We start from the raw sequence: 22937 nt of genomic DNA, 5'->3' as shown, positions 1-22937 counted from the left end.
AATAAATAAGTGCCAATAACAACAATTTGCAACTGCTGAGAAGCAACCAGAGCTCAAACAGGAATCACTCACCATACCACTACGCAAGGAAATTGAGTAAACAGTACTAAACTGGATTAGAAGCAGGCCTTATATAGCCAGCCCAAATCCAAGGATAACAATCAGGTGATGCATTCCTCCCATTTATGTCCAGGGAGCCACTCTCTGGTCACCTGAACAGAAGGTGCACAAATTGCCACCATTGGCTATGCCTGGCAACCAGAAGACACAGTGACCCATGTCTAATGGGCCGTGAAATCAGTGGGAAATATGGAGTTCAATGTTCCCACATCGTTCACCACTTCCACACACGAGGCACCACTGTGTATAGTCGCACCACCCAAGTGCACACTAGCTCCGCCCCCTGAGCAGACAGACCGGCGGAGCAGTCTGGAACCCGGAGGAGGACAAATGCGTCCATGGCAGGCATTCCTAATGAGTACACTGAACCCCTGAGGAAGTCACATAGCAGGGGCGATACGCATGGGGTCTTTATCTCATCTCATTCAAGTCTTACTACAAAGGTTTCTTATCTCATAATCTGGTTCTCCTATATCCACTATTTATCTATTTGTTGGTATTTTTCATAATTTTTGGTATTTATTATCGCTTCATTCATTGCTTGATGCTATTTGTGCATTGCTATTGTCTGTTATTAACTGTGCATTGTTAGATTATTCTTCATTTAATAATTCACGGTTCTTTCAAGACATTTATGTCAAACTAATATTATTTGTGAAGTGATATGCTTTTCTGGTGTTATCCCTTTGTTGAATTTGGGGTATATTTATCACCACAAATTTATATTAGGGCATGTATTTGTCTATTTATACCTTGTTGAATATCCTGTGAACTATTTGTATTTTGCAGATGAGGGGAGGTCGTGGCCTGAGAGTAGACACATCTCTTTAGTGCATTTATAGCCCATTGGCTTTTTTTTTTTTTTACATGTTTCAAAATTTTTGTGTTTTTGTGTCTTGACTTTGTTTTATGTAATAAAAATATCCACATGGTGATCCCAATGCATAGTACATACTTATTTTCTCTTACAATTTTTGTACTGCTTTAAGTACGTGCCCGATTGAGCCCGATTTAAGGTACTTGCCAGTGCTTTTGGTTACTTTCTCTGTTATAGTTAGTACAGTTGAAAAAAAGACACAGTTATCATGTTCAACTGACGGATGGGAGATGATAAAGGAAAGGAGTATGGGTACAACCACTAACTAAAGTATAATGGATGGAAATTATCAAGGTTTTTTTTTTTCAACAGTTTTCTTGTTTCAAAAATTCACAAATTTTGATCACTATTGTATTGGAGCAAGAATTTGTGACTATTTGCGATTTAATGCAGCCACCGTCATTTATGAAATGAGGGTGGCAAAATGAGCATGGTTAACTATACCACTAGGTTTAAGCCAAATATATGATTTATGGCACCAATTCATTAAGACTGGCATTGTGCACACAATTCTTCATGAACAGTTATAGGAGTAAGATATGCCAAACTCATTAAGAGACCTTTGCCATGCTTCACCACAAGAAATACTGTATCACCTTTCTGTAGAAATTTCCGCCACTTCTGTGACCGAAATTGTGATGAATTTGTCAGACACACAAGCGCCTACCCCCCTCATCTGCACTCTGCCCAATATTTCAAAAACTAATTGAAGCTCGCCAAATTTGGCATAAAACCACCAAAGGTCACAAGTTTCTCTCAACTGCGAGTTACGCAAATGAATTCTGGTGAAAACTTTTAGAAGAATTGGAGTATAACTCATAAAGTTACAATTCTCACTCCAGTAGGGGGTGGAGTATAAATTGGTGAATCACTGTGATAAATTTGGAGCAAATAAGTGGAAAACAGCCTATAGAAAAGCAGACTTCAAAATTTCCCTTTGTGATAAATCTCAACCAATGTGTCATCAAAAAATGAATCACTTGGATAAGTGAAAGCATTCCATAAAGAGGATTTTGTTAAAAAATTGGGCTGTGTCTAAAAGGTCAAAATAAATTTCTGAGTGCCGTAGTTACACTGTATGTGGAGACTGTAATCTCTACCACTATGCACCTACAAGTAAGTTCTAATCATATTTTCTATTAGAAATCCCAAAACTGGATTAAAGGGGAATTCTAGTCCTCAAAGGATATGCCATAAATGTCTGATAGATGAGGGTCCCATGGTAGCGCTCAACATGCCCACATCTTTACATAGATAGCAGTGGTACATGCATCTATTAGAAAAGTAAATGTGCCAGATGGGACACTAATACTAGTAAATAACAGGTATGAAATAAGCAAACTGTTGTGAGAGTTGGGCTGTATAAACTATTTTACAAATGGAAAATACTGTAAATTGCTTTATAAAAACCTTTTCCCTCTGTGCTAAATAATACTTTCCATTTTAGAGTGTTCAATATTGCATTAATAAATGAATATGCAGAATAAGCTAATTTAAAACTTAATTTGTATGACCAGCATTGAATTTTCAAGCACTTTTGCATTATGATTATAGTATAAGGATGTACTTAAACTTAGACATTTTCATTTTTGATAATCTCTCATAATACTATCTGATGAATCAGTCACATTTAGAAGTCTTAAGGCCCTTAGAAGCTTCGAGCTGCCAACATACCAAACAATAAAAGATCTTCCCAACTCAATTGACACAACAGACTCAACAAAAGCTTCAAAATGAACCTTGTAGCTTCCTTCAGGATTCTCTCCAGTTGCTGTGTGTCCCAACAAAATGCTGAGGATCTTTTGTGGCATTGAATAAAGTTACTAAGAATTTTGGTAATGTAATAGCAAAAAAAAGAGAGAAAAATATGAAAGGGGAAAAGTTACAATTCAAATATTTTGAAATTTGAAAATTCCAATCGCAAAAGGGAAAGTGCCAAAAGAGTCAAGGTGTGACTTTCTCATATTGACATAATATTCTGCCTCTGTAATATGGTACTATCCCTATTGAAAGTCTTAATTTGTATGGAAAACTAGAATTTCATCTAGGTATATCCACCATGAATTACCTCTGGAATATGACCTTGGAAAGTGTAAGACGCATTGTTGACACCAAACATTGTACTATTCTAATGGTATGTTCTGCTTCTTCATCTGAATTGTTTTGAGGCTACTAATATAGAAAGAAAAGCATCTTTTGAATCTGTTTTCCTCAGCTATATTTCTTTTCACTCACAAAAACCTTTAGTCTGAACTTCTGTCCATTTAAAATCTCTTGGACTTTAGGAAACCGGTTTGGAGCTTATACATTTGTAAGACAGGTCTTACTGACCATTCTGCTTTCTGAACAAGGAAAAATGTGGTTCATCCAGCTATTTTTTTCCCTTACCTACATCAACTGGAGAAATCTTCCCATGGCCATGTAGAGACACTCCCTAACTACACATTATAGAACCATGTTTCATTACATTTATGACTCAGTGAGTCAGGGGACCAAATAGATTTGTAATCTTGCACATATTTGATCAGTATCCTCATTGGGAGCTATTATCACAGAGACTGAAAGGAGACCTTGGTCTATTTCTGAGGCAATAGGGGCCCGACAGTCAGGAATGCCAATAAAATTCCTGAGAACTAAATCTTCTTTTATTAATGGAGAACCAAGGGAAGGCCTGCACTTCTGAGGAGTTGGCTATTGTAGCTGGAAAAAAAATCTGAGTTCTCTTACATGATTATGGCCATCTCAGTGGGTCTTGCTATTACCTTTTTTTTATTGCATCCACGACTGCCTGGACCCATCAGCTGTTACTGGATGGCTGCTCTATGTCTCATCATTATGGGCAGATTTAAAACTACATTACAAACACTATAAAACAAAAATAGGAATTCCAATATGGCTAAAATAAAAATTACTTTATTGTGAGTACAACTATTGACACAACATGAATAAAAAACATGGAAGACAAAATAAAAAACAAATGCTAAAATGGTGACGGTGGAACGTATGCACAATGAGCAAAAGTGTTAACAATATACCAAATGGAAAGAACATGAGAGATAGATAAAATATATAATGATATATCAGAATTAGTGATGGGCAAGTGTGCTCACCACTGCTCGATACTCGATCGTGCATCGAGGTGTTCAGGCACACTCGGTATCCCTTGTGCTCGAGCACCATGCTCGTCCCCACACCGCATATTTTGCGGCTTTTCTTCAGCCACTAAACATGTGGAGATTGCCTATCAATCAATGTAATGTCATAGCCATGTTTAATACTGCTATTACTGCGATTGGCTAGCCCCAATGTCTCATGGGGTTTAATAATATTGCTATTGGAGTACTTGTATACTGTTGTATACTGCTCCTGCAGCATTAAAATAATATTCCTTGTCAGGGCTACATTTTTTCCTTTCTGTTGTAACACTGCTCTTACCTGCACTCAGTGGAGGGAAAATTTAGGATTAGAGGCTTCTAGGCAAAGTTTAATATTACTATTGCAATACTAGTATACCACTGCTGCTGCACCGTTAAAACAAGAGTTCTTGTCATGAATATTTTCATTTCCCTATAAGTACTGTAATCTTTGCAGGAATATATACCAAAATGAAATTGAGCAAGGCGTGCTGTAATGGACGGGGAATTGGACATGCTGCAGATGGTGCCCGCAGAGGCTAAGGCCATGGGACAAGTGAAACTGTGCCTGCTGCAGAAGCACAAGATGCATGCTCATTGACGAGACCTAGCTTCCTGTCCCACTTTGCAGGGGGTGAGAGAAACCACTCTTGAAGTCACAACAGTGGGAAGAGGCGGTCAGATAATGCTTCCAGTATGTTTCCCAGCACCACCCTGTATTCCACACGGTCCTTTCTCAATAGTCCAGAGACTGGACCTCATAATTCTCACCATGATTTTCCTTCCTCACATCAGGGCGAGTACCAGGAGACCATTGATCCCTCACTCAGACACTCCGAGAAACTCTTTACATTTTCAGGGACATGAGGAGCTCTTATGTAATGAAGCCCAAGTATTTGTGCAGCCACAGTCAGAAGAAGATGACGGTGGGGAACAGCAATTAATGTTTCAAAAGATAGATGATGAGACACAGGTGCCAACAAGTGATGTTGTTAAGTCAACAAGTCAGGAGGACCAGAGTGTGGAAGTGGAAGACAAGGTGGTGGAAGATGAAGTCACTCAACCAACCTGGGAACAAGACAGAGCAAGGACAGCAGCGCAGAGGGAGTGGGATCTGCAGAGCCGCACAGGCAGGAAGAGGCAGCGGAGAGAAGGCAGGCAACTGTTCCCCAGAGCAACTACATGTGGCAAGACCCCAAACCAAGGGTTAGGTGTTCCCCAGTCTGATAACTCTTTAAAGAGTGTGAACAATAAACAAATGGCCATTTACAACTTGTGCCTACTAAGATCAGCAGGGGTCTGAGCACCACCAGCATTCTCAGACATGTGTCATCAAAACACCTGACAAGGTGGGCAGAATGCCAGGGTTCACAATGACACCACAGCCTCATCCCCTGTGCTACATGCTTGCTAATCCTTTGTCAATGACACATACCCTGTGTCCCGTTAGTTCAGTATAGGTTGTCTTTGTTTCTTGTGACCGCTTCGGCAGTGTCCGTATCTTGAAACCATGTCAACGGTGTCTGTACCCCATCTCCGCATCGGCGTGCTGTTGTAGGGATGGGACTAAACAACTGCCATTGGTTGAAGAAACTGTCAAGTCCTGGTGAGCGGAGAAATAGGAGGCTCTGCTGAGGAGAGAGGACGGAGAAGAGGCTCAGTAGGGGACTGACAGTTGAGACTGTCACGGGGGGGGTGGCCCACACGACAGAATCCATAGACGGAGACGACCTGGGGGTACCAAACGGACGACATACTCAGATTGGTGAAGCGCTGTGGTAGATAGGCCTAGAGCAGTCACAGCGAAAAGAACCACGGAGGACATCACGACTACAGGAAAAGAGAGTGAAGGTACCCGGGCCTGTGTTCGAAGAAGTGTGAAGCTGTTGTGGTGTATTGCTGTGGTCGTCAGGAGGACGGCCAATAAAAGCGGACCTGTTGAACACAAATTCTGTTTCTGTCTCGCGTCTGTCAGTGGCAAGAAGCGGGTCACCCCCCCCCGTCAGTTACCCTACCTACACTGTTACCCGAGACCTGTGCATATGAACCTGAACCCGGCCCAAGTGGCCTTCCTGTCTGCCAGTCTGAAGCTGTTCCAAGTGGCTGTCCTGTCTGCACAGTCTCAACCAGTCCCAGTGGCCGTCCTGCCCTGTCTAGAAATCTGGATTAACGGCTTAGACCCTGTCACGCCGCTGCATACTCACCCTGCCTCCGCTCCCGCGCCGCAGCCCCTCGCCGCCCGGCAGCCGCGGCGGTCCCTTCTGACAGGTCCGCGGCCGACGGCGTCTCTGCATGCTATGCGCATGCGCCGTAGGCTGCCGCTCCCTCCTGTCTCTTGTGCTCCAGCGGTGCCCTGACCCGGAAGCACCGCCAGACCAATGTGTCGGGATCCCTCAGATTACTCTTTCATCTGAAGGACCGATGTTCTTGGGTGTGAAGCATCATATGTCTCTAATTAAATCAGCTCCGTGGAGAAGAACTACACAGACACCAGCTGTATGGTACAACTCAGGATGCCTCCAAGACGCCTCTGGCTTATCAGTTAGGCTTCCGTCTTTTATAGTAAAGAATTTAAACATTTTACAGACATGCGCAGTACAAATGATTTTACAACTTGTTTTAGACAAAGAAAGTCATTTAGGCGAAAAAGCAGAGGTATTTGACCTTGGTTCACAAGGGAGATGTCTGAGACATCTCCTCGAAGAACAGATAAGGTTTTAAACAAGAGAATGCAACATAGACAGAACTCAATTTAACTCCTTCAGTTCCTATCATTCCCCCCTTTGACATCTTCATTTTCCACAATCTGGAACACTGGATCCTGCAACAACAGCGGATAGTGGCTCGTTCACCAGGTACTATCCCAGGCCGACGGGTTGCCCAAGGGAGACAGGTCTTCTACCTTCTCCATCCCCCAGATACTGAAGCCACGTCCATCATTGCAAGAGTACGCTCCTTCATGCCAGAAATGAGATGTCAATCTAGGACTCAAAGGAATAATAGTTAAATTCTTGTTGCTTACAGTCAAACTTCCTTATCTATTTCTACATCTTTTCTTGCATACAGAGATACACCAAAAAACAAGTTTCAATAGCACATATATTACAAAGATACAAACAACAATGATTTTGGACAGCAACGGTGGTGTTCAATATATCCAATATATCCCATATTTGGTCATCTAAGTAATCTGTAGCCCTGACTAATTTATCCCACATTTGAGTAATCATAGGATAAATAAAAATAGAGCTGACAATTTTATTAGCCACACTCATCTGCACTATATGTGGTCTCCCAGAGAGGCGAGGTGTATTGTCAGCAGCTCTTTTGTACAACGTGTGTTTAGGTATGCTCTGAGTATTCAACTGGTCATTCGGAATAACAAAGGTAGCTGGAGTCAAACGACCCAGAGTACAAGCACCTTTTACCCCTACTGGCAACCATTTATATGCATTGTCTCCACATACCCAGAACATGTCACTAGGTAGGTCCCATAGGGCTGAATGTTGTAATACCAGTCTATGAACTAAATCTATGAACGCAGATACATTCTGAAGCATACACCAATTTGGAAGTTGTCCTAAAGGGCTACACTACCCTACATCGGGATTTCCACAGGTGGGAGTTCCTTTCTCATATCCAGATGACTCGTTGCAAGGTATATTACCTGAAATATTAAAACAAGTTTCATTATTGCCCTGGGGAAATAAATTGGAATACTCCCAGGACGTATTATGCAACCTTCTTTCTAGCAGTATTGGTTTGAAGGCATCAGTAGAGTGGGAAGTTACATTAAAACTAACTTGTAGGCCATACATTGGAATTTGCCCCAGGTAGGTTAATCGAGTTCTATTCCTGGGTACCCAAGCCCCCCCTTTATATGCCAGATATTGAAGGTATGTATTACTTCCTGAAAGATTACCCTGCCACCAAGGGTATCCTACCCATCCCACAATAGGTATTCCAACAGTTGTGTTCCATAACTTCACATTATTTGTGGCATTATTAGCAAGTGTATCAGAACAACTGGTCCAGGCAAATAATTCCTCGGGTGGCATAGGAATAACAAGGAACGGAATACTAGTGGCCGATACTGGTGAATGTGTGCAGATCCAGCAATCTGCTGGAGACTGAGTGTCTTTTGACCAATCATTTAGTATTTTTTCATGATGTTGTATAAACTTATTATTCAAGGACATTGGAGAATTTAGATTGTCCCACGCAGCTACCATTATTACAGATAATGCAACAAAACCAAACCAAAACATTATGCACTCTTATGCTTTGTTAATTCCTGTGGCTAGTTTGCAATGCGATGCGTGGATCCAGGTTGGTCTTCCTTCCAACTTAACAGAAGTAGGCGTTGTTAGGAGTACTTGGTAAGGTCCTTGATATCGGGGTTCAAGGGTCTTTCTGGAGTGTTTCTTGACATATACGTAATCACCAGGTTGTAGACAGTGATTCCTTCCACACTATCTGGATCTGGAGTGGAAGAGAAAACTAGAGAATGCATTTGAGTTAAATGCTTTTGCAACTGGATTACATAACTTGTCAAATTATCCACATTAAGTGTTAAGACCTGTGGGTAGTACAACCCTGTGTTCGGTGGTCTTCCAAACAGTATCTCGAAGGGTGACAGTTTAGTTTTCCCCGTGGGTGTGTACCTTACTGAGAATAATGCTAATGGGAGACACTCTGGCCATGGTCTATGGGTCTGCTCCATGGTTTTCTGTATTTTCAATTTCAGTGTCCCGTTCATTCTTTCTACCTTCCCTGAACTCTGTGGGTGGTAGGGTGTATGAAATGCCTGTTCTACACCTATCATTTGCATTACATTTTGCATTACCTCAGCAGTAAAGTGTGTACCTCTGTCTGATTCAATTGTTTCAGGGACACCGAATCGTGGTATTAGTTCCATCACCAGTTTCTTTGCAGTGGCTCGAGCTGTAGCCGTTTTCACCGGGTAGGCCTCTGGCCATCCAGAGAAGAGATCTACACATACTAGGATATTTGCATACACTCCTACCTTGGTAGCTGTATGTCGTCAATCTGCCGTCTCTGAAACGGGTAGAGAGGCCTAGGTGTCGCTTTCTTAGGGACTTTTACTGTTTTACCTGGGTTGTGCTGTGCACAGATGAGGCATGATTGTACAAGTTTCGCGGCTGCGTAACTGAAACCAGGAGCGATCCAGAAGGCATCTACCATGGCACACATGTGACTTTTTGAGGTGTGATTGGGGCCATGTGCTGCTTGCGCCATGATTGGGAACAGGGACTTTGGTGGGCACATTTTATCCTTATTCTCCCATACTCCATTTGAGTTCAGCTCAGCTCCCAGTCTCCCCCGGTGTACCTTCTCTGTTTGGGCAGCCTTTTGCTGGAGGGATTTCAGGACATCTAGACCCAATGTGGCTGGAATACGCTGACTCCCCGCCACCGTCCACTGCTCTCTCTAGGCCGCCTTGTGCTATTTTAGCAGCCTCGTTCGCCCTTCTATTGCCCTCTACCTCCACGGAGTCACCTTTGTGTGTGCTTTTACCTTGACAATGCCAACCTGGACTGGTAACATCAATGCCTCCATCAATTGTTTCACCAGCTCTGCATTTTTAATGGGCTTCGAATCTGTGAAAATATTAGCGACTTTACCTGCAGCGGCTCTACACGCCTCAGTGAGTGCCTTCAACTCTGCCTCCTGCGCCGACATGTGAGGAGAGAGTGGTTCCGCTCGGATTACCTCATGTGAGGATACTACTGCATATCCAGTGTAGAATCGTCCATCCTGGTGGTATCTGGGGCCATCTACAAAAAAGAAACTCAAAGTCTGCATTAGGAACAGGTTTTTCATGAATGTGTGCAAACCCAACTGTCTCCTGACTCATCAGTTCTATGCAGACATGTTCATGCGTCATGTCAAAGTATCCTTCCTCACTTGCCAATACGGTCACCAATTCCCCCTTTTCTGAATCCATAGGCAGGAGGGTGGCTGGATTCAGAACGTTACATCTTTTGAGGAGTGACATACTCAGGAATTAGTAGAGCACACTCAAGTCGGAGCTGTCTGGCCCTAGACAGATGTTTTGGTTGAACTTGTAGGAGTATGGCATGGATCGTCAGTGTCATCTCACATGCCTTCCCTATTACGTCTCCACTTTTTTCCTTGTGCTCCAGCATACATGACAGGTCGTTTTATTATCCTTGTTTGCTCAATTTCTTTAGCTACCTTAAGGAGGTCTTTCGGATCTACATGTCTCCATTCAGGTCTGGCTGTCTGTACTGCGTCTCGTAAGTCTTTGTTCATACCGTCAATGAATGCATTCACCAGTATTCTAACATCAAGTGGGTTTATGCAAATGTACCCATGGCTGCCCATTTCAGCTGTAACCGTCCAAAGTACATCTCTACACTCTCTCCTCTTTGCTGTGTCACATTAGTCAGGAGTACAGACTGCTCTGATTGTTCCACTGCAGCCCATTGTCTTAGTGACTCACAGTACGTCTCCCCAGATCGTGCAGATTTATCATCCATGCCCCAAGCCTGATTCTTTGTCACATCTGTGTGTCTTAATTATATGATCTAGTGCGTCACCTGCCTTTAAACTCACCAACCTCTCTAGGTCTGCCCAGGTACACTTATATGTCTGCTGTACTTCCTTTATGTGTCTGTAAAACGGGAATGGTTGGTCTTCAGGGGCAGGCAGCTGCTTCAGCAAAGCTAGCTGGTCAGAGGGGCTCCAGGGATAATACACCTGTATCTTTCTTATTCTAGTCACACTTCTAGGTCCTGATGGGGTTGGCCGTCTGATGTCTACTGTCAGCTTACTCCTCAAGGGCCAATGTCCCCACTACCCACTATCCACACTATTATGTCAGCTTCTTATGATCTTGTCTGGATAGGATTTAGTGCAATTCTCTTAGGTCAGTAGCACAGGTCACACAAGTAGCTATTCAGTCTGGATTTGTCTGAGTCTGACCACAGTGTTTACAAGTCCATCTGTTTTGTCTGGGTCTCTGGTTACACTTTGTCGATCAAACATTCATAATACACCTTCCACACTGCTGCACATTCTCAAGCATCATTTATTCACTTGCTATTTTCTTCCCTTGTCTGTGCCTTTTTGTACATCCAAACATTCACACTCTGGTATTTTTGCCTTTTTCAATATTTGTCCCACTTGTTTTACTGCTTCCTTCCTTCTCTGTCTTTTGTAATTTGACACAATTTGCTATACAAATCAATCACACAACTAGAAGCAGGTTCAAACACATTAATGACCAAGCAATCACTTACAATTCCCTTCTAAATTAGGCACCATATCTTACTTTTAACTTCCAATCTTCAATTAAGTACTGTTGCTTTAAAATGCACAAATCTTTCAGCGTGTACCTTACGGATAGAATTACAGAGAATTTTGAGCACAGCTCACACTCAGCAGAGATAAGAGCGAAGGGAGAAGAAAAACTACGCAGCGGTATCATTCCCCCCTCCCATCAGAATGCAGCGTCGTCCTTCACAGAATTCTGTAGTTCTTTAGACTTATCAAAATCAATTTCTACAAAGAAACTCAAAATCACGGGATTTCACTGTAAGGGCAGATAACTGTATAATGAGATTAACCATGCCTTGCCCTTTTTCTGGCCAAATGCATTCAGGAAACTTTACAATGTAATGCCACATATAACACGAACTATATCATTACTCAATTCATTCAGTCTCAGATGTAGATTTGAAATATCTATAACGCATCTGTCCGGGATTCCACCACAACTAGAAAGGTCACAAATCTCTTGACACAAAAATGATGTGTGATGATTCATTCATACGTGCTCATTCACTGATTTTTTTTTACTCAATTACTCATCTTTCATCTTATTCAGAGGTTCTCATAGACATATATACAAGGATTCACACAGCCTGCCTATCTTGCACTTTGGATTTGATTAATACTTTTTCCAGGTTCTTTGCTGCACTACTTCCATATCTATCCTCAATTATATCACATAACCGATTTCCTTCTTCAGGTATCTTTCCCTGACTGTTCCCCATCTTATCTTTTATTCTTATCCTGTCTCTCTTGTTGTCTTCCTGTTAGTCCCCTGCCTTAGGTGGTGTATTGGGTAAGCTCAAGACTAGGCTCTACTATACCTCGTTACCTTCTTCCTAAGGTGCTAACAGGCTAAATGGAGTGTCTGTTCCTCGGTGTACTACGTGTTTCGTGTACTTATATGCTATGTAGCATCCGAACAGAAATACTCCCACAACACACAGGGTTGTAAATAAAGTGTCCATCTACTGGGGTTCTTCAGTCATATCCTGTCACAGGCTCATTTCACGGTCCTGTGCTCATTCGGTCACACTCTTATCTGTCACAAGGTTTATTCGTAAAGGGTGTTGATTTAAGCTTAGGCGGTGACCTCCCCGAAAGGACGCTGTCACATGACCCAGTTAGGCAATATCACCACTCTTTGAACGAATACCTACTGTGCAGCTTATTTGTCTACTTTCCACAACCTTTCAAATCAAAGTAGCCATTCAACAACCTCCTCTATTCCTAGTGCGGAACCGTCTATTGTGAAAAACTTGTCCGTCCGGGCTGCGCAGTATGAACTGTTCACCCAGCCTTATATTCCATAATGTCAGACCTCTCCCATTTTGATTTGCATCAGCTCTTTTTCTAAAAATAGCTGTGCACAGACAGAACCTACAGTAACCTCTCATTCGAGCAGAAATTACATATGCGTGTCACACCCGATTTCCTCAGAGTTCTTATATGGACCTGATTTTACGGCCCCCTCCTCTACTAGATTCCCCTTTATACGGACCTTAGTTATAATGATAGATTATGAAGAGCAGAGAAGAGAAAAATTGATCTCTTACCTGGCCAGGTGTTTAGGTCTGCTGTTCACAATTTCATCAGTAACTGGAGTGGTCTGTAGATCGGGTAGTCTTGGAGAGGTGCCTATATCAGGTCCCTGTTCGGGCGCCAGGAAACTGTCGGGATCCCTCAGATTACTCTTTCATCTGAAGGACCGATGTTCTTGGGTGTGAAGCATCATATGTCTCTAATTAAATCAGCTCCGTGGAGAAGAACTACACAGACACCAGCTGTATGGTACAACTCAGGATGCCTCCAAGACGCCTCTGGCTTATCAGTTAGGCTTCCGTCTTTTATAGTAAAGAATTTAAACATTTTACAGACATGCGCAGTACAAATGATTTTACAACTTGTTTTAGACAAAGAAAGTCATTTAGGCGAAAAAGCAGAGGTATTTGACCTTGGTTCACAAGGGAGATGTCTGAGACATCTCCTCGAAGAACAGATAAGGTTTTAAACAAGAGAATGCAACATAGACAGAACTCAATTTAACTCCTTCAGTTCCTATCATTTGGGAGACCAGGCAAGGGCATATCAGGCCCCCCTCCTTTAATAGAGGCGCCTGATCTTCGTGTTTGATAGTACACTAGGCCCCCTGTTTCACCTTGTTCTCGTTTGTTTCCCTCAGTCCTACTCCGCTCCTGTCTTCCATGTCCCTGCTCCGTCCTGCTGTCCGTGGTCCAGTCCTGTAGCTCTACTCTGATCCTGTCTCCTATACTCCCGTGGTCTTACTCCAGTCCGTTCTGAGCCGCCCCTCTCGGTACCTGCTATCGTGGTACCCGAACCCCTGGGCCTGCTCCTAACGATCCCTGTATAGTAGGGGTCGGCTCCACCTGGCGGCTCGCCCGGGGCCCCTCGGTGCCACGATCCAGAGGGTCCACTCCTGGAGACTTTCCTCACCTGACCAGCCCGTTAACAGACCCTTGGGGTCAGCAGCTTCTGTCGGATGCTGTCCTGGAGTGGTATCTGGCTGCCGCACAAGCCTGACCTCACCAGGCTCCAGTGAACACCAAGGTAGCTTTTTAGATATGCCCTTCCAAGGTAAGTCCGGTCCAATTTTATGAGTCCATAAAGTGCTCCAGTGCAAAAAGATATAAGCATATAACATAGGTTAGTCTAAACAACACCAGATATCAAAAACAGTCAAATGCAAGTGCATACAAAATGCTGGGATATATCAAGTCACCCACTGATGCTGCTTACCCATGATATGCAAAGGTCGGACCCAAGCCCGCCACCACCGACATGCGTTTTGCTGCACTTTTTCTTGATTTTTTTTTTTTTATAGGTTTAAACAACAAAACTATGAAAAAAAATCACAATAATAAAATACAATGCAGCGAGGTGCCCTCATGTAAATACACTTAAAAATGATAAAACTGGCACAAAAATGGACAAAGGGCGTTATTGAAAGGGTTAAATGACTTTCCGAATAAGAAACACGCGGCCCATGTTATTGTGACATTCTCATTAACAAGAATTCCACCTTACGAAACAAAAACCAAGGAGTAATAAAAATTACCAGACAGGTAAGATCGTGGCGTGACTGACAACCAAGGCAGCTGCTACTACTGCGAACAAGGGTTGTCACCCACTTCTCCCAGTCTCCTCAATGACATATCATTGATTGCCTCATGCTTGGACAACTGGGGAAATGTGCCATTCAGGACATTAGGAAAGCTGGATAACACCCCGTGCAGGATACAGGTCTACACCCTACATCGCCGCTTAACAACATATTTTAGGAGACTAAACCCTGTAACTTTATTTCTAAAGTGGTTTCAGTAGTTCCACGCCAATTTCTCCACACACAGAAAGAAAGCGCCTCTAGTGGTAAATTCTATGAAAGATCGTGACGTCATCGCTCAGCGCCCAAAATGGGGCTGATGGGATATGTAGTTTTAGTTTATTGCTGTGTAGCCCCGTCTAGTGGGAAGTTCTATACAGGACTGTGACGCAATCGCCTAGCGCCCATAAGGGGACTGATGGGATATGTAGTTTTAATGTAACGCTGTTTAGCGCCTCTAGCGGGAAGTCCTATACAGGAATGTGACGTAATCACTCAGCGCCCGCCACGGAACTGATGGGATATGTAGTTTTAGTTTATCGCTGATTTGTCACTTCCGTGGGCACTGTAAACAAAGGAAGTAACACTGTCTGTTTCCTGCAGGGACTCTGTACAGGAGGTTGGTGATGTCTGCTTTGCTATATAGTGGCCTTTCTTATAATGTCGGCAGCACGTGTCCTGCTCGCACGCTGGGGATGGGGCTCAGAGCCGATACTGCACTGTGTAACCTAGAGCATTTGTGTACGGAGCCGGTACAGGTTATGTATGCGTCCTGATAATCCGGCACTGCTTCCCCTTGTATCGGATTAGAGGTAGTCACATCATTATGAGCAGCTTCTTTCTATACACTTACTACTCCTAGTCTGCCACCTGCATTCCTGAGACAGTAGTGCCTTCATTGTACAAGGCTGTGATATTTGAACTATATATGTATATAAAGCAGTTATCAATCATGTATTAATGATCAGCCAGTGGCATGCTGAATTATCGGAATTTCTGCCCCAATGTGTGCTGAGTGATAGATTTGTTTTCCTCTTGTCTTTTTTCCCACCAGGTTCCATCATGTCTGATCTCCATATATGCGTCCAGCTGGCAGATCAACCTCTGTCTCCTAAATCCATTGTCCACCTCCCGGTACATTCGTCTGCTGATGGGGATTCCTGTGGTCACCGAGTGTCCGTTGTCAAACAGATGATCACTGCCACGTTGCCAGAGTCTCTCCCTGACCCGGAGCTGATCGGTGAGCAGTGTACATCACATACACACGTACAGTCAGGCGGTTCAGATGAAATGATGGGGTTAAAATATGGAGTAATGAATGCGATATATGAACATCAGACTCCTTAAAGGGGTGGTCCAGGCATAATGTCAGATGCCAGCAATTATCATGTCTGGGTCTTAGTTTGCTTCCTAAGATCACTGCAGAATACCCACTGGGCATCATACAGCAGCCTCAGCAGCTGGACCTCATCCGTGTATCCATGCCATGCCGGGCCAGCCAGTATGCCTTGATAATCCATTACAGTTAATGGCTTCCTTCTGTTTCCCCACAGACTTGGTCCACTGCGGTCGACGTCTGCGAGATGATCAGACTCTGGAGTTTTATGGCGTACAGTCAGGGAGCACCGTTCACATTCTGCGCAGAGCATGGCCAGAGCCCGCACATCGGCCTGGTGAGTGATGGCCTTATGAAGCTGCTTTGTTATTAGCCTATTATCACTGGTGAATTGTAGCTTTGTTTGTGGAGTAGATACCTAGAAATCTTCAGCTTCTTCTTATGGACCATTCCAGTTTTTCTTATACAAGTACTGGAGTAATCGCAGCAGCGCATGATTGGGCTGAATATCTTTAGAGCAGGGGAATGTCTGTGTGTTTTTGGTCATTATGGAAGTGGGAATGTAATAAGAAAGTAGCTGAATCAAGAGACAGACTCTCACTCATATGGTGCGGCAGCTTTTTGGTAAGATTTCTATCTTACTTCAGAGATGGATTCACAGTTACACAGCTAAGTACTGCTATATAATATATGCCATGCTGCTTCTGAAGGTGTACTACAGAGAGATAGGGGAGCGGCATCTCTTCTTTTCTCTGAGTGCTGTTTATGGGATATACCGTAGCAGTTACCCCACATCTAATGGGTGAGGGCAAAGTGACCATTAGAGACAGTTACAGTTGTAGCTTTTGCTTAAGTGTTTCCTTAAAACATGTTAAGCGCCGGCATGAGTAATACAACAAATTGTAGTAAAAATGCTTGTGGCTGTAGTGTTTGGATGAATTTCCGCAGCACATTGGTTATGTCCTTGCTGCTGCTGGAAGACAACTCCATATGGTGCTTCAGACCCCAACATTTTCTGTGCGTTGCATTTTTATCATTATGGTTTTCCTATTGGAGAACGCACCCAGCTGCGGAAACCTTTGCAGATTTTGCCTTCAGTTATCCTCTTGTAGCTTCTCATAATAAAACTGAAACCTCCGCTGCTGTTTGCTGAATGCCGTCTGTGCTAACAAGCAGGTTTTTCTGCAGTCGTTTCAGCTTCTTTTGTAAGCAAGTGGTAATTTCAAGATAAAGAGGAATTTCCTCCAAATTCTACAGATTGCCAATCTTGTGTGCATAGCGTCCAGCAATCTCTGGTGTCTTATGTTTAATTTCTTATATTCTGTTTTCTCTTTCTAGAACCTGTAGATAAAATTGCTGCTAGCCGTGAGTTTCGAGCTCTTCATACCGCTCTGCACACAAGCTCTACCTACCGTGATGCAGTAAGTACCGGTATATCAGTACCTACATGAGCACAGCATGGAGAGCCTCTCACACCGTGTACATAGTCCATAGTATTCACAGATGAGAGAAAAGCTAACCGAAAATGGCGGCTATCTGTGCCTTACCTTTCATTCATCTCTGGGTATGCTGGTACGACCGTGAAAGGAGCTGCTGATCCCTCACCGATTACACAAATATAGACCCTTTAACAAGCCTTGCCATATCACTTAGAATAAAAGCCACACCAGAATCTCAATTTGCAGACATGGTGTTTCGTAGTGTTGCCCCTCATCAGTGCCAAGTATGAAATCTGATTTGGATGTGTTTGAGGCTTAATACTGGGATCTAAGGGGTAACGTTTCTCCTTGTGGAGAGTGACATGCCAAGCATGGCATGTCAGAGTGAGAGGACCTATTTCTCAGTGGAGCATGCATGGCTTATAAGTCTCCTCACTCAGATATACCATGCTTCGCTTTTCACGTTCCACAAGGAGAAACGTTACCCCTTAGAATTCAAGTTAAGTGGCAGATTGTTTCCCCCCGTGAGCTTTGTTTTTATACAGAAGGGCGGTTTCTGATAGACATGAACATGTTAGTGGGATCGGATGACCTCTAATATTTCATGCCAGTGAGTGGCATCGCTAACCTTTGTCTTTGTCATTCAGGTGTTCAAGCTGCTTGGTAGCCGGGAGTCCTTGGAGCAGATTGTTGTGGCAACTCCTGGCCTTAGTTCTGATCCTGTAGCCATGGGTGAGGTCCTCATTCAAAGTTTGCAAAATCTGAATGTTTGGTCTAGTGAATAGATCCGCTGACGGTGGGCGCTTTACCCAGCGAGCAGGATAGGTGTGTGTGTAGAGGCATGGGTCATGGATGTATGACTGCTGCACATGTATAAAATACAGAAGTATGCTACTCTGATCTTTCAACTATTTTCACAGGCGTTCTGCAGGATAAAGATCTATTCACAGTATTCACTGATCCAAGCATGTTGGACACGTAAGTGTTAATATCACATACAAAGCTTAGGCCATTATAATTTGTAGTCTAAATATCTACAAAATGGATCCAGCCGAGTAGAAGATTAAAGAAAGCTAAGCTGGTTCACCATTATTTCCAATGTTCCAGTAGATGTAATATTTATTAGCTTTAATATGAGTGCCAAGTTTCTCCCTGAGCATGTGCAGAGTGCGCACTGCCTTGTGCCATTTTCTGTCTCATAGACGATCTATTGGGACCATACACTACTCTGCGCACTGGCTCATGCAGAAGCCTGACTGCTGGCTACATAGGGCTTTACTCTCCCTCCCCAGGTCCATCGCCGAGTCTCCCCTGCTCAGTTTCTCTTGCTTGGCTGCAATGGTGACTTCACGTGGACTGCGCTGCAGCCAATCACTAAGCTCAGCAGCTCTGCCCGTGTAGACGGCACAAGCTCCTTGATTGGCTCCAGCTATGTTGTCATGACGTCGGCACTGCAGACAAACAGAGGGCAGGGCATCGATGGAGACGTGGCATTGGATCTGGGGAACCCAAGTTAGCTACAGTTTATTATTTTTTTTTTTATCAAAGTACACTTGGGGAAGCAACTTTTATGAAATCAGAAAACCCTTTAAATTTCAGATCGACATAAAAGATATATACAATATGTATGCAGCCTAATGTGCCCTACATTGGTGACGGGGGTAGCCTTTCATTGGGTTATAAGGGAATATAGAAGACAATAACTTATGTACAGCCATGGTTTGGCGTAGACATTATTGTTCATTTAGATATACATTTTCCATTTTTTGCACTCCTGTTTGTTTTACACTCCAGTTTTCTCTGATTCCCCCCAGGCTTGTGTCCTCGCACCCTGCCCTAGTAAATGCCATAATACTAATCCTACATTCAGTGACTGGAAGTTCTTCACTGCCTCCAACAGATGGCGCTGCTCACACTGTTCCTCCTGCAACCCTACATATGCCAGGTCAGAAATGAATGGAGTAGAAAGCTAGACCCCGACTATGTGGCTGCTGGTCTTTAGTTATGACAGTATCGGAAAATAAATGTTAAATTGCATAATACAAACATATATAAAGAAAAAACGCCAAAAAAACATTCTTTATTCATAACTGTAAGTACAGATATAGCGCCTCATAAAGTCTCGATCTATAGAGACGACTCACTTATACTGCAAAGACAAGAGGAAAACAGTCCATCTAAAAAATGCAAATTTTATTATAAGTAAACAGGCACATAATAGAGAAACAAGACAATTTTGTTAAAATAACTCGGTCAGTAAGTATGTAACCCGAACCCAAGAGAAACAAACCAGCAACCAAACGGTTAATGTTAACTCCCTGAGGACCACTGCAGAAATAGTTTGGTGTGCAAAATGAGCTGTGCTGAGGAATCAATGCTTAAGGAGGATCTGTCCTATTGTATATTGTATGGCACTAGGCCCTGGTAATATAAATCAATGGTGCTATGGTGGAGGGTGCAGTCCAAATGCATGCAGAGTTGCCCATAAATTAATTGGATCAGGTAGCAGACTCCACCACAGCACCACTGCTGTGTGATCATGAAAACAAGTGCACTAATTGCACATGTATTACACAAGGTCCATCAGAGAGAAGGAAAGGAGTATCTATGTAAGCATAGCCATCATGTCCTGTAAGGATACCCCAACGCACGTCTCACGGTGTGAATACCGCTTCCTCGGGGGTTGTCTTGTTTCTCTATTATGTGCCTGTTTACTTGTAATAAAATTTTCATTTTTGAGATGGATCTGGACTCTGTTTTCCTCTTGTCTTTCCATAATACAAACATATGTAGGTTTCCAATATACTTCGTCACAGTTTTCAGAATGTCTGCATGCTGATCAGGCCATGTGATAGACACACAGCTATGATGACTAATTGCTTTGCACCCCAGTTACATGACCAGGGCAGATTCCTCTCCTCTGGGAGTAATCATTGCGGCCTGATGCCCATATGACGAGATCTGCAGAACTCTTGTTCAGCGGGCACAGATTAGTGACCTGGCTGATGGACCGGAGTCCTGCCAGTCTGTTCTCCCGTCTCTAGCTGTAACTCTTCCGTGATTCGCCTATTCTTTTTGTGAGCCCATGTGTATATCCAGATTCTTTCTTACCAGCTTATACTTCTATAGTTCTGTGTTTTCATTTCATCCTTTGTGTCTTCTGTTAGGCGGCTTCTTATTTGATGGGCTGTCGGATGAAGAGGATGAGTATCCGCAGGTGAGATCATCAGTCAATGTGATGTATATAATGGATAACATTTTCAAGAAAAGAGTGTAATCCCGATTCATAAAGCAGTTTACTCCAGTTTTCTGTTGTTAATCTGAGATATCGCTAAATCTTTGGGCGACTCATGGTTGCACAAAAAAATGAGTGTTGCCATTTTTATGCCAATGCTGGACAGCTCCAATAACACTTTGATCAGTGGACAGCGCTTCACTAAAGGGTTATCGCTGAGTGCTTTTAGTGACTTCTTCATAATTTATTCTGGTGTAAATTACAATGTTACTGTACTCCAGTCCACATGACAGCTTTAAAGATGAGCCAAATTCTAAGCGGTGCATGCTTCGTAATGAATTTGGCACCTATTCTGTTCGACAGACTGGCATATAATACATCAGCCTTGGTGAATTGGGGCTTTTGTTTTTAAAATGTTGTGTTTTTTTTTTTTTTCTCTTTCATATTTGTAAAGACCTCTCGCTCAGGATCGTCTAGTAGCACATCTGGTCCCCGGCCAGCTTCTCTTGGATATACCGGAGCCTCGGGTCCTCGACCGATCACTCAGAGTGAACTGGCTACAGCTCTGGCTCTCGCTAGCACCCCGGAGAGCAGCTCTCACACGCCGACACCTGGAACACAGGTCAGGAAGCCTACTGATGCATCCTACATCCTGATTTTCTGTCCTACCACTGAAATATTTCTGCTGGTTTCCTTTATTCCAGGAACTAAATTGTAAGGGTTTTTATATATTGCAGGGTCATTCCTCGGGAACATCCCCTATGTCCTCTAGTGTCCAGTCCGGAACACCCATCACCAATGACTTGTTCAGCCAAGCTTTACAACATGCACTGCAAGCATCCAGCCAAACAACGCAACAGGTAAGCTATAGGCTATTTAGCGGTCCGTACATTAACCTCTTCCCACCAATCCTATGTAAATTAACAGGCTAGTGGCATGGTGAGTGTGCCAGGAGACTGTTACCTTACAAGTGGCGTTTTATGGTACACGGTATTTGCTTTACCATTGTATTTGTGATTCTGGTCATTAGTTATCAATTAATGGAAATAACTGAATTGGAGTGAGTTGAGTAAGGCTGAGTACGTCTACTCAGAAGGTGGACGGAAGTATACAAATCACGTTTGTGTGGTCACATACCCGTTCTTGCCGGCGGCACTGGAGAATCCTGACAGTGTACGGTGTGCACAAAGTAAGGTTTCAGAATTCTGCAGCTCCATAGAGTGACTGTAAACTTTCATCAGACTAGTTTTTAATTTTTTATTTTAGGATATTTGTGTTTTTTGTTATTGTTTCATCAGACTATCGTAAAACTCCTTTAAGTAGATGCTCCTGAAGAAGTACAGGAAATGCGGCATATTTCATTTGTATATACTCTATCTGCCATGTTTTTCTGTATACTGTACAACGTTTTCTAATATGTCTTGTAGAATCAGTGGCAGCCTCAACTACAACAGTTGCGGGATATGGGTATCCGTGATGAAGAACTCAGCCTGCGAGCGTTGCAGGCCACTGGAGGAGACATTCAGGCTGCTCTGGAGCTAATCTTTGCTGGCGGTGCTTTGTAATAACACTTTCTTCTGTATGGGAACATTCCTTTTATCTTATTTTTTTCACTGATCTATAACTGTTTCAAAATGACTTGAACTTACTGTAAATGATCAGTTTGGGTTGTAGGTCCAGGGGCATATTTATTGCATCACTTGTCTGAATACAGTATTTTGCTAAAACTTTATTCATTTGCATGTGTATATATATATCTAAAGCTTCTACATACAGATCCTCCAGAGATGCATTCAGAATATTACTAGAAAAAATGCTGGAGAATAATATGTTTCAGAAATGAACAACTATACAGATTAAAAAAAACCCATCCAAATAAGAGGTATACGCAGCAGGGTAATCACACTAACTATGCTGTAAAGTTTGACTTAGAAATTACCGTAATAATTAAATACATGCACTAAGTAGAAATCCATAAGAATCTCACTATTGCAGTAAACTATCCATGCCATTGATAAAGGGGCATCTGGTGAAAATGATGCAATAAAACAATTGAAGAGGGAATGCTGCAGTCCAATGCTGAAACACATCCTGAGAAAAAGGGCTCGCCACGTCATGAGAACAAACTCTCTGCTCGCTGTTAGAATATTCTGAAATGCTTACAAAATCTGAATTATGAAAGGAAAGAAAAATAAATTGACCCTTTATGTGGCAGCATAACCACACACACCACAGGGTGTCCCCATACAGCAGTATTAAGGTTTAGTTATGACACTTTAATCATTATTTAAGATTTAGAAGGTATACTCTATTTAGTTTAAGAAGCTAGCCTGTTCTCATTTACAGTGCTTCTTTGAA

The 22937-nt window shown here is 42.9% G+C and overlaps 1 protein-coding gene across 3 annotated transcripts; it reads left to right on the top strand.

Annotated features, from left to right (window-relative positions):
* The first annotated feature begins 15041 nt into the window (after positions 1 to 15041).
* On the top strand, positions 15042 to 22311 carry UBL7 (ubiquitin like 7). 3 transcript variants are annotated; one of them, XM_073579474.1, is made up of 11 exons: positions 15042 to 15188; positions 15624 to 15809; positions 16123 to 16242; positions 17244 to 17326; positions 17992 to 18076; positions 18265 to 18322; positions 19159 to 19289; positions 20512 to 20561; positions 21034 to 21201; positions 21317 to 21439; positions 22007 to 22311. In XM_073579474.1, exons 2-11 carry the CDS (start codon positions 15632 to 15634, stop codon positions 22142 to 22144), a joined length of 1134 nt encoding a protein of 377 aa, XP_073435575.1. In that variant the 5' UTR covers positions 15042 to 15188; positions 15624 to 15631; the 3' UTR covers positions 22145 to 22311. The 3 variants fall into 3 exon arrangements, with proteins under 3 accessions (XP_073435575.1, XP_073435577.1, XP_073435576.1); XM_073579476.1 differs by lacking the exon at positions 15042 to 15188 and adding an exon at positions 15210 to 15327; XM_073579475.1 differs by lacking the exon at positions 15042 to 15188 and adding an exon at positions 15231 to 15381.
* The last annotated feature ends 626 nt before the right edge of the window (positions 22312 to 22937 follow it).

The sequence above is a fragment of the Dendrobates tinctorius genome, unplaced genomic scaffold (genome assembly GCF_039654945.1).
Source record: "Dendrobates tinctorius isolate UK_male_01 unplaced genomic scaffold, ASM3965494v1 ptg000062l, whole genome shotgun sequence".
NCBI lineage: Eukaryota > Metazoa > Chordata > Amphibia > Anura > Dendrobatidae > Dendrobates > Dendrobates tinctorius.
The sequence above is the reverse complement of the archived record's forward strand: the minus strand, read 5'-3'. Positions and strand labels throughout refer to the sequence as shown.

What these genes read in the sequence shown, in the direction of transcription:
- UBL7 (XM_073579474.1), top strand. Translation starts at nt 15,632, where the DNA reads ATGTCTGATCTCCATATATGCGTCCAGCTGGCAGATCAACCTCTGTCT. An exon ending in TTCTGATCCTGTAGCCATGG is followed by an intron (nt 18,077 to 18,264) that starts GTGAGGTCCTCA and finishes CTATTTTCACAG; the next exon opens with GCGTTCTGCAGGATAAAGAT. An exon ending in AAGAGGATGAGTATCCGCAG is followed by an intron (nt 20,562 to 21,033) that starts GTGAGATCATCA and finishes ATATTTGTAAAG; the next exon opens with ACCTCTCGCTCAGGATCGTC.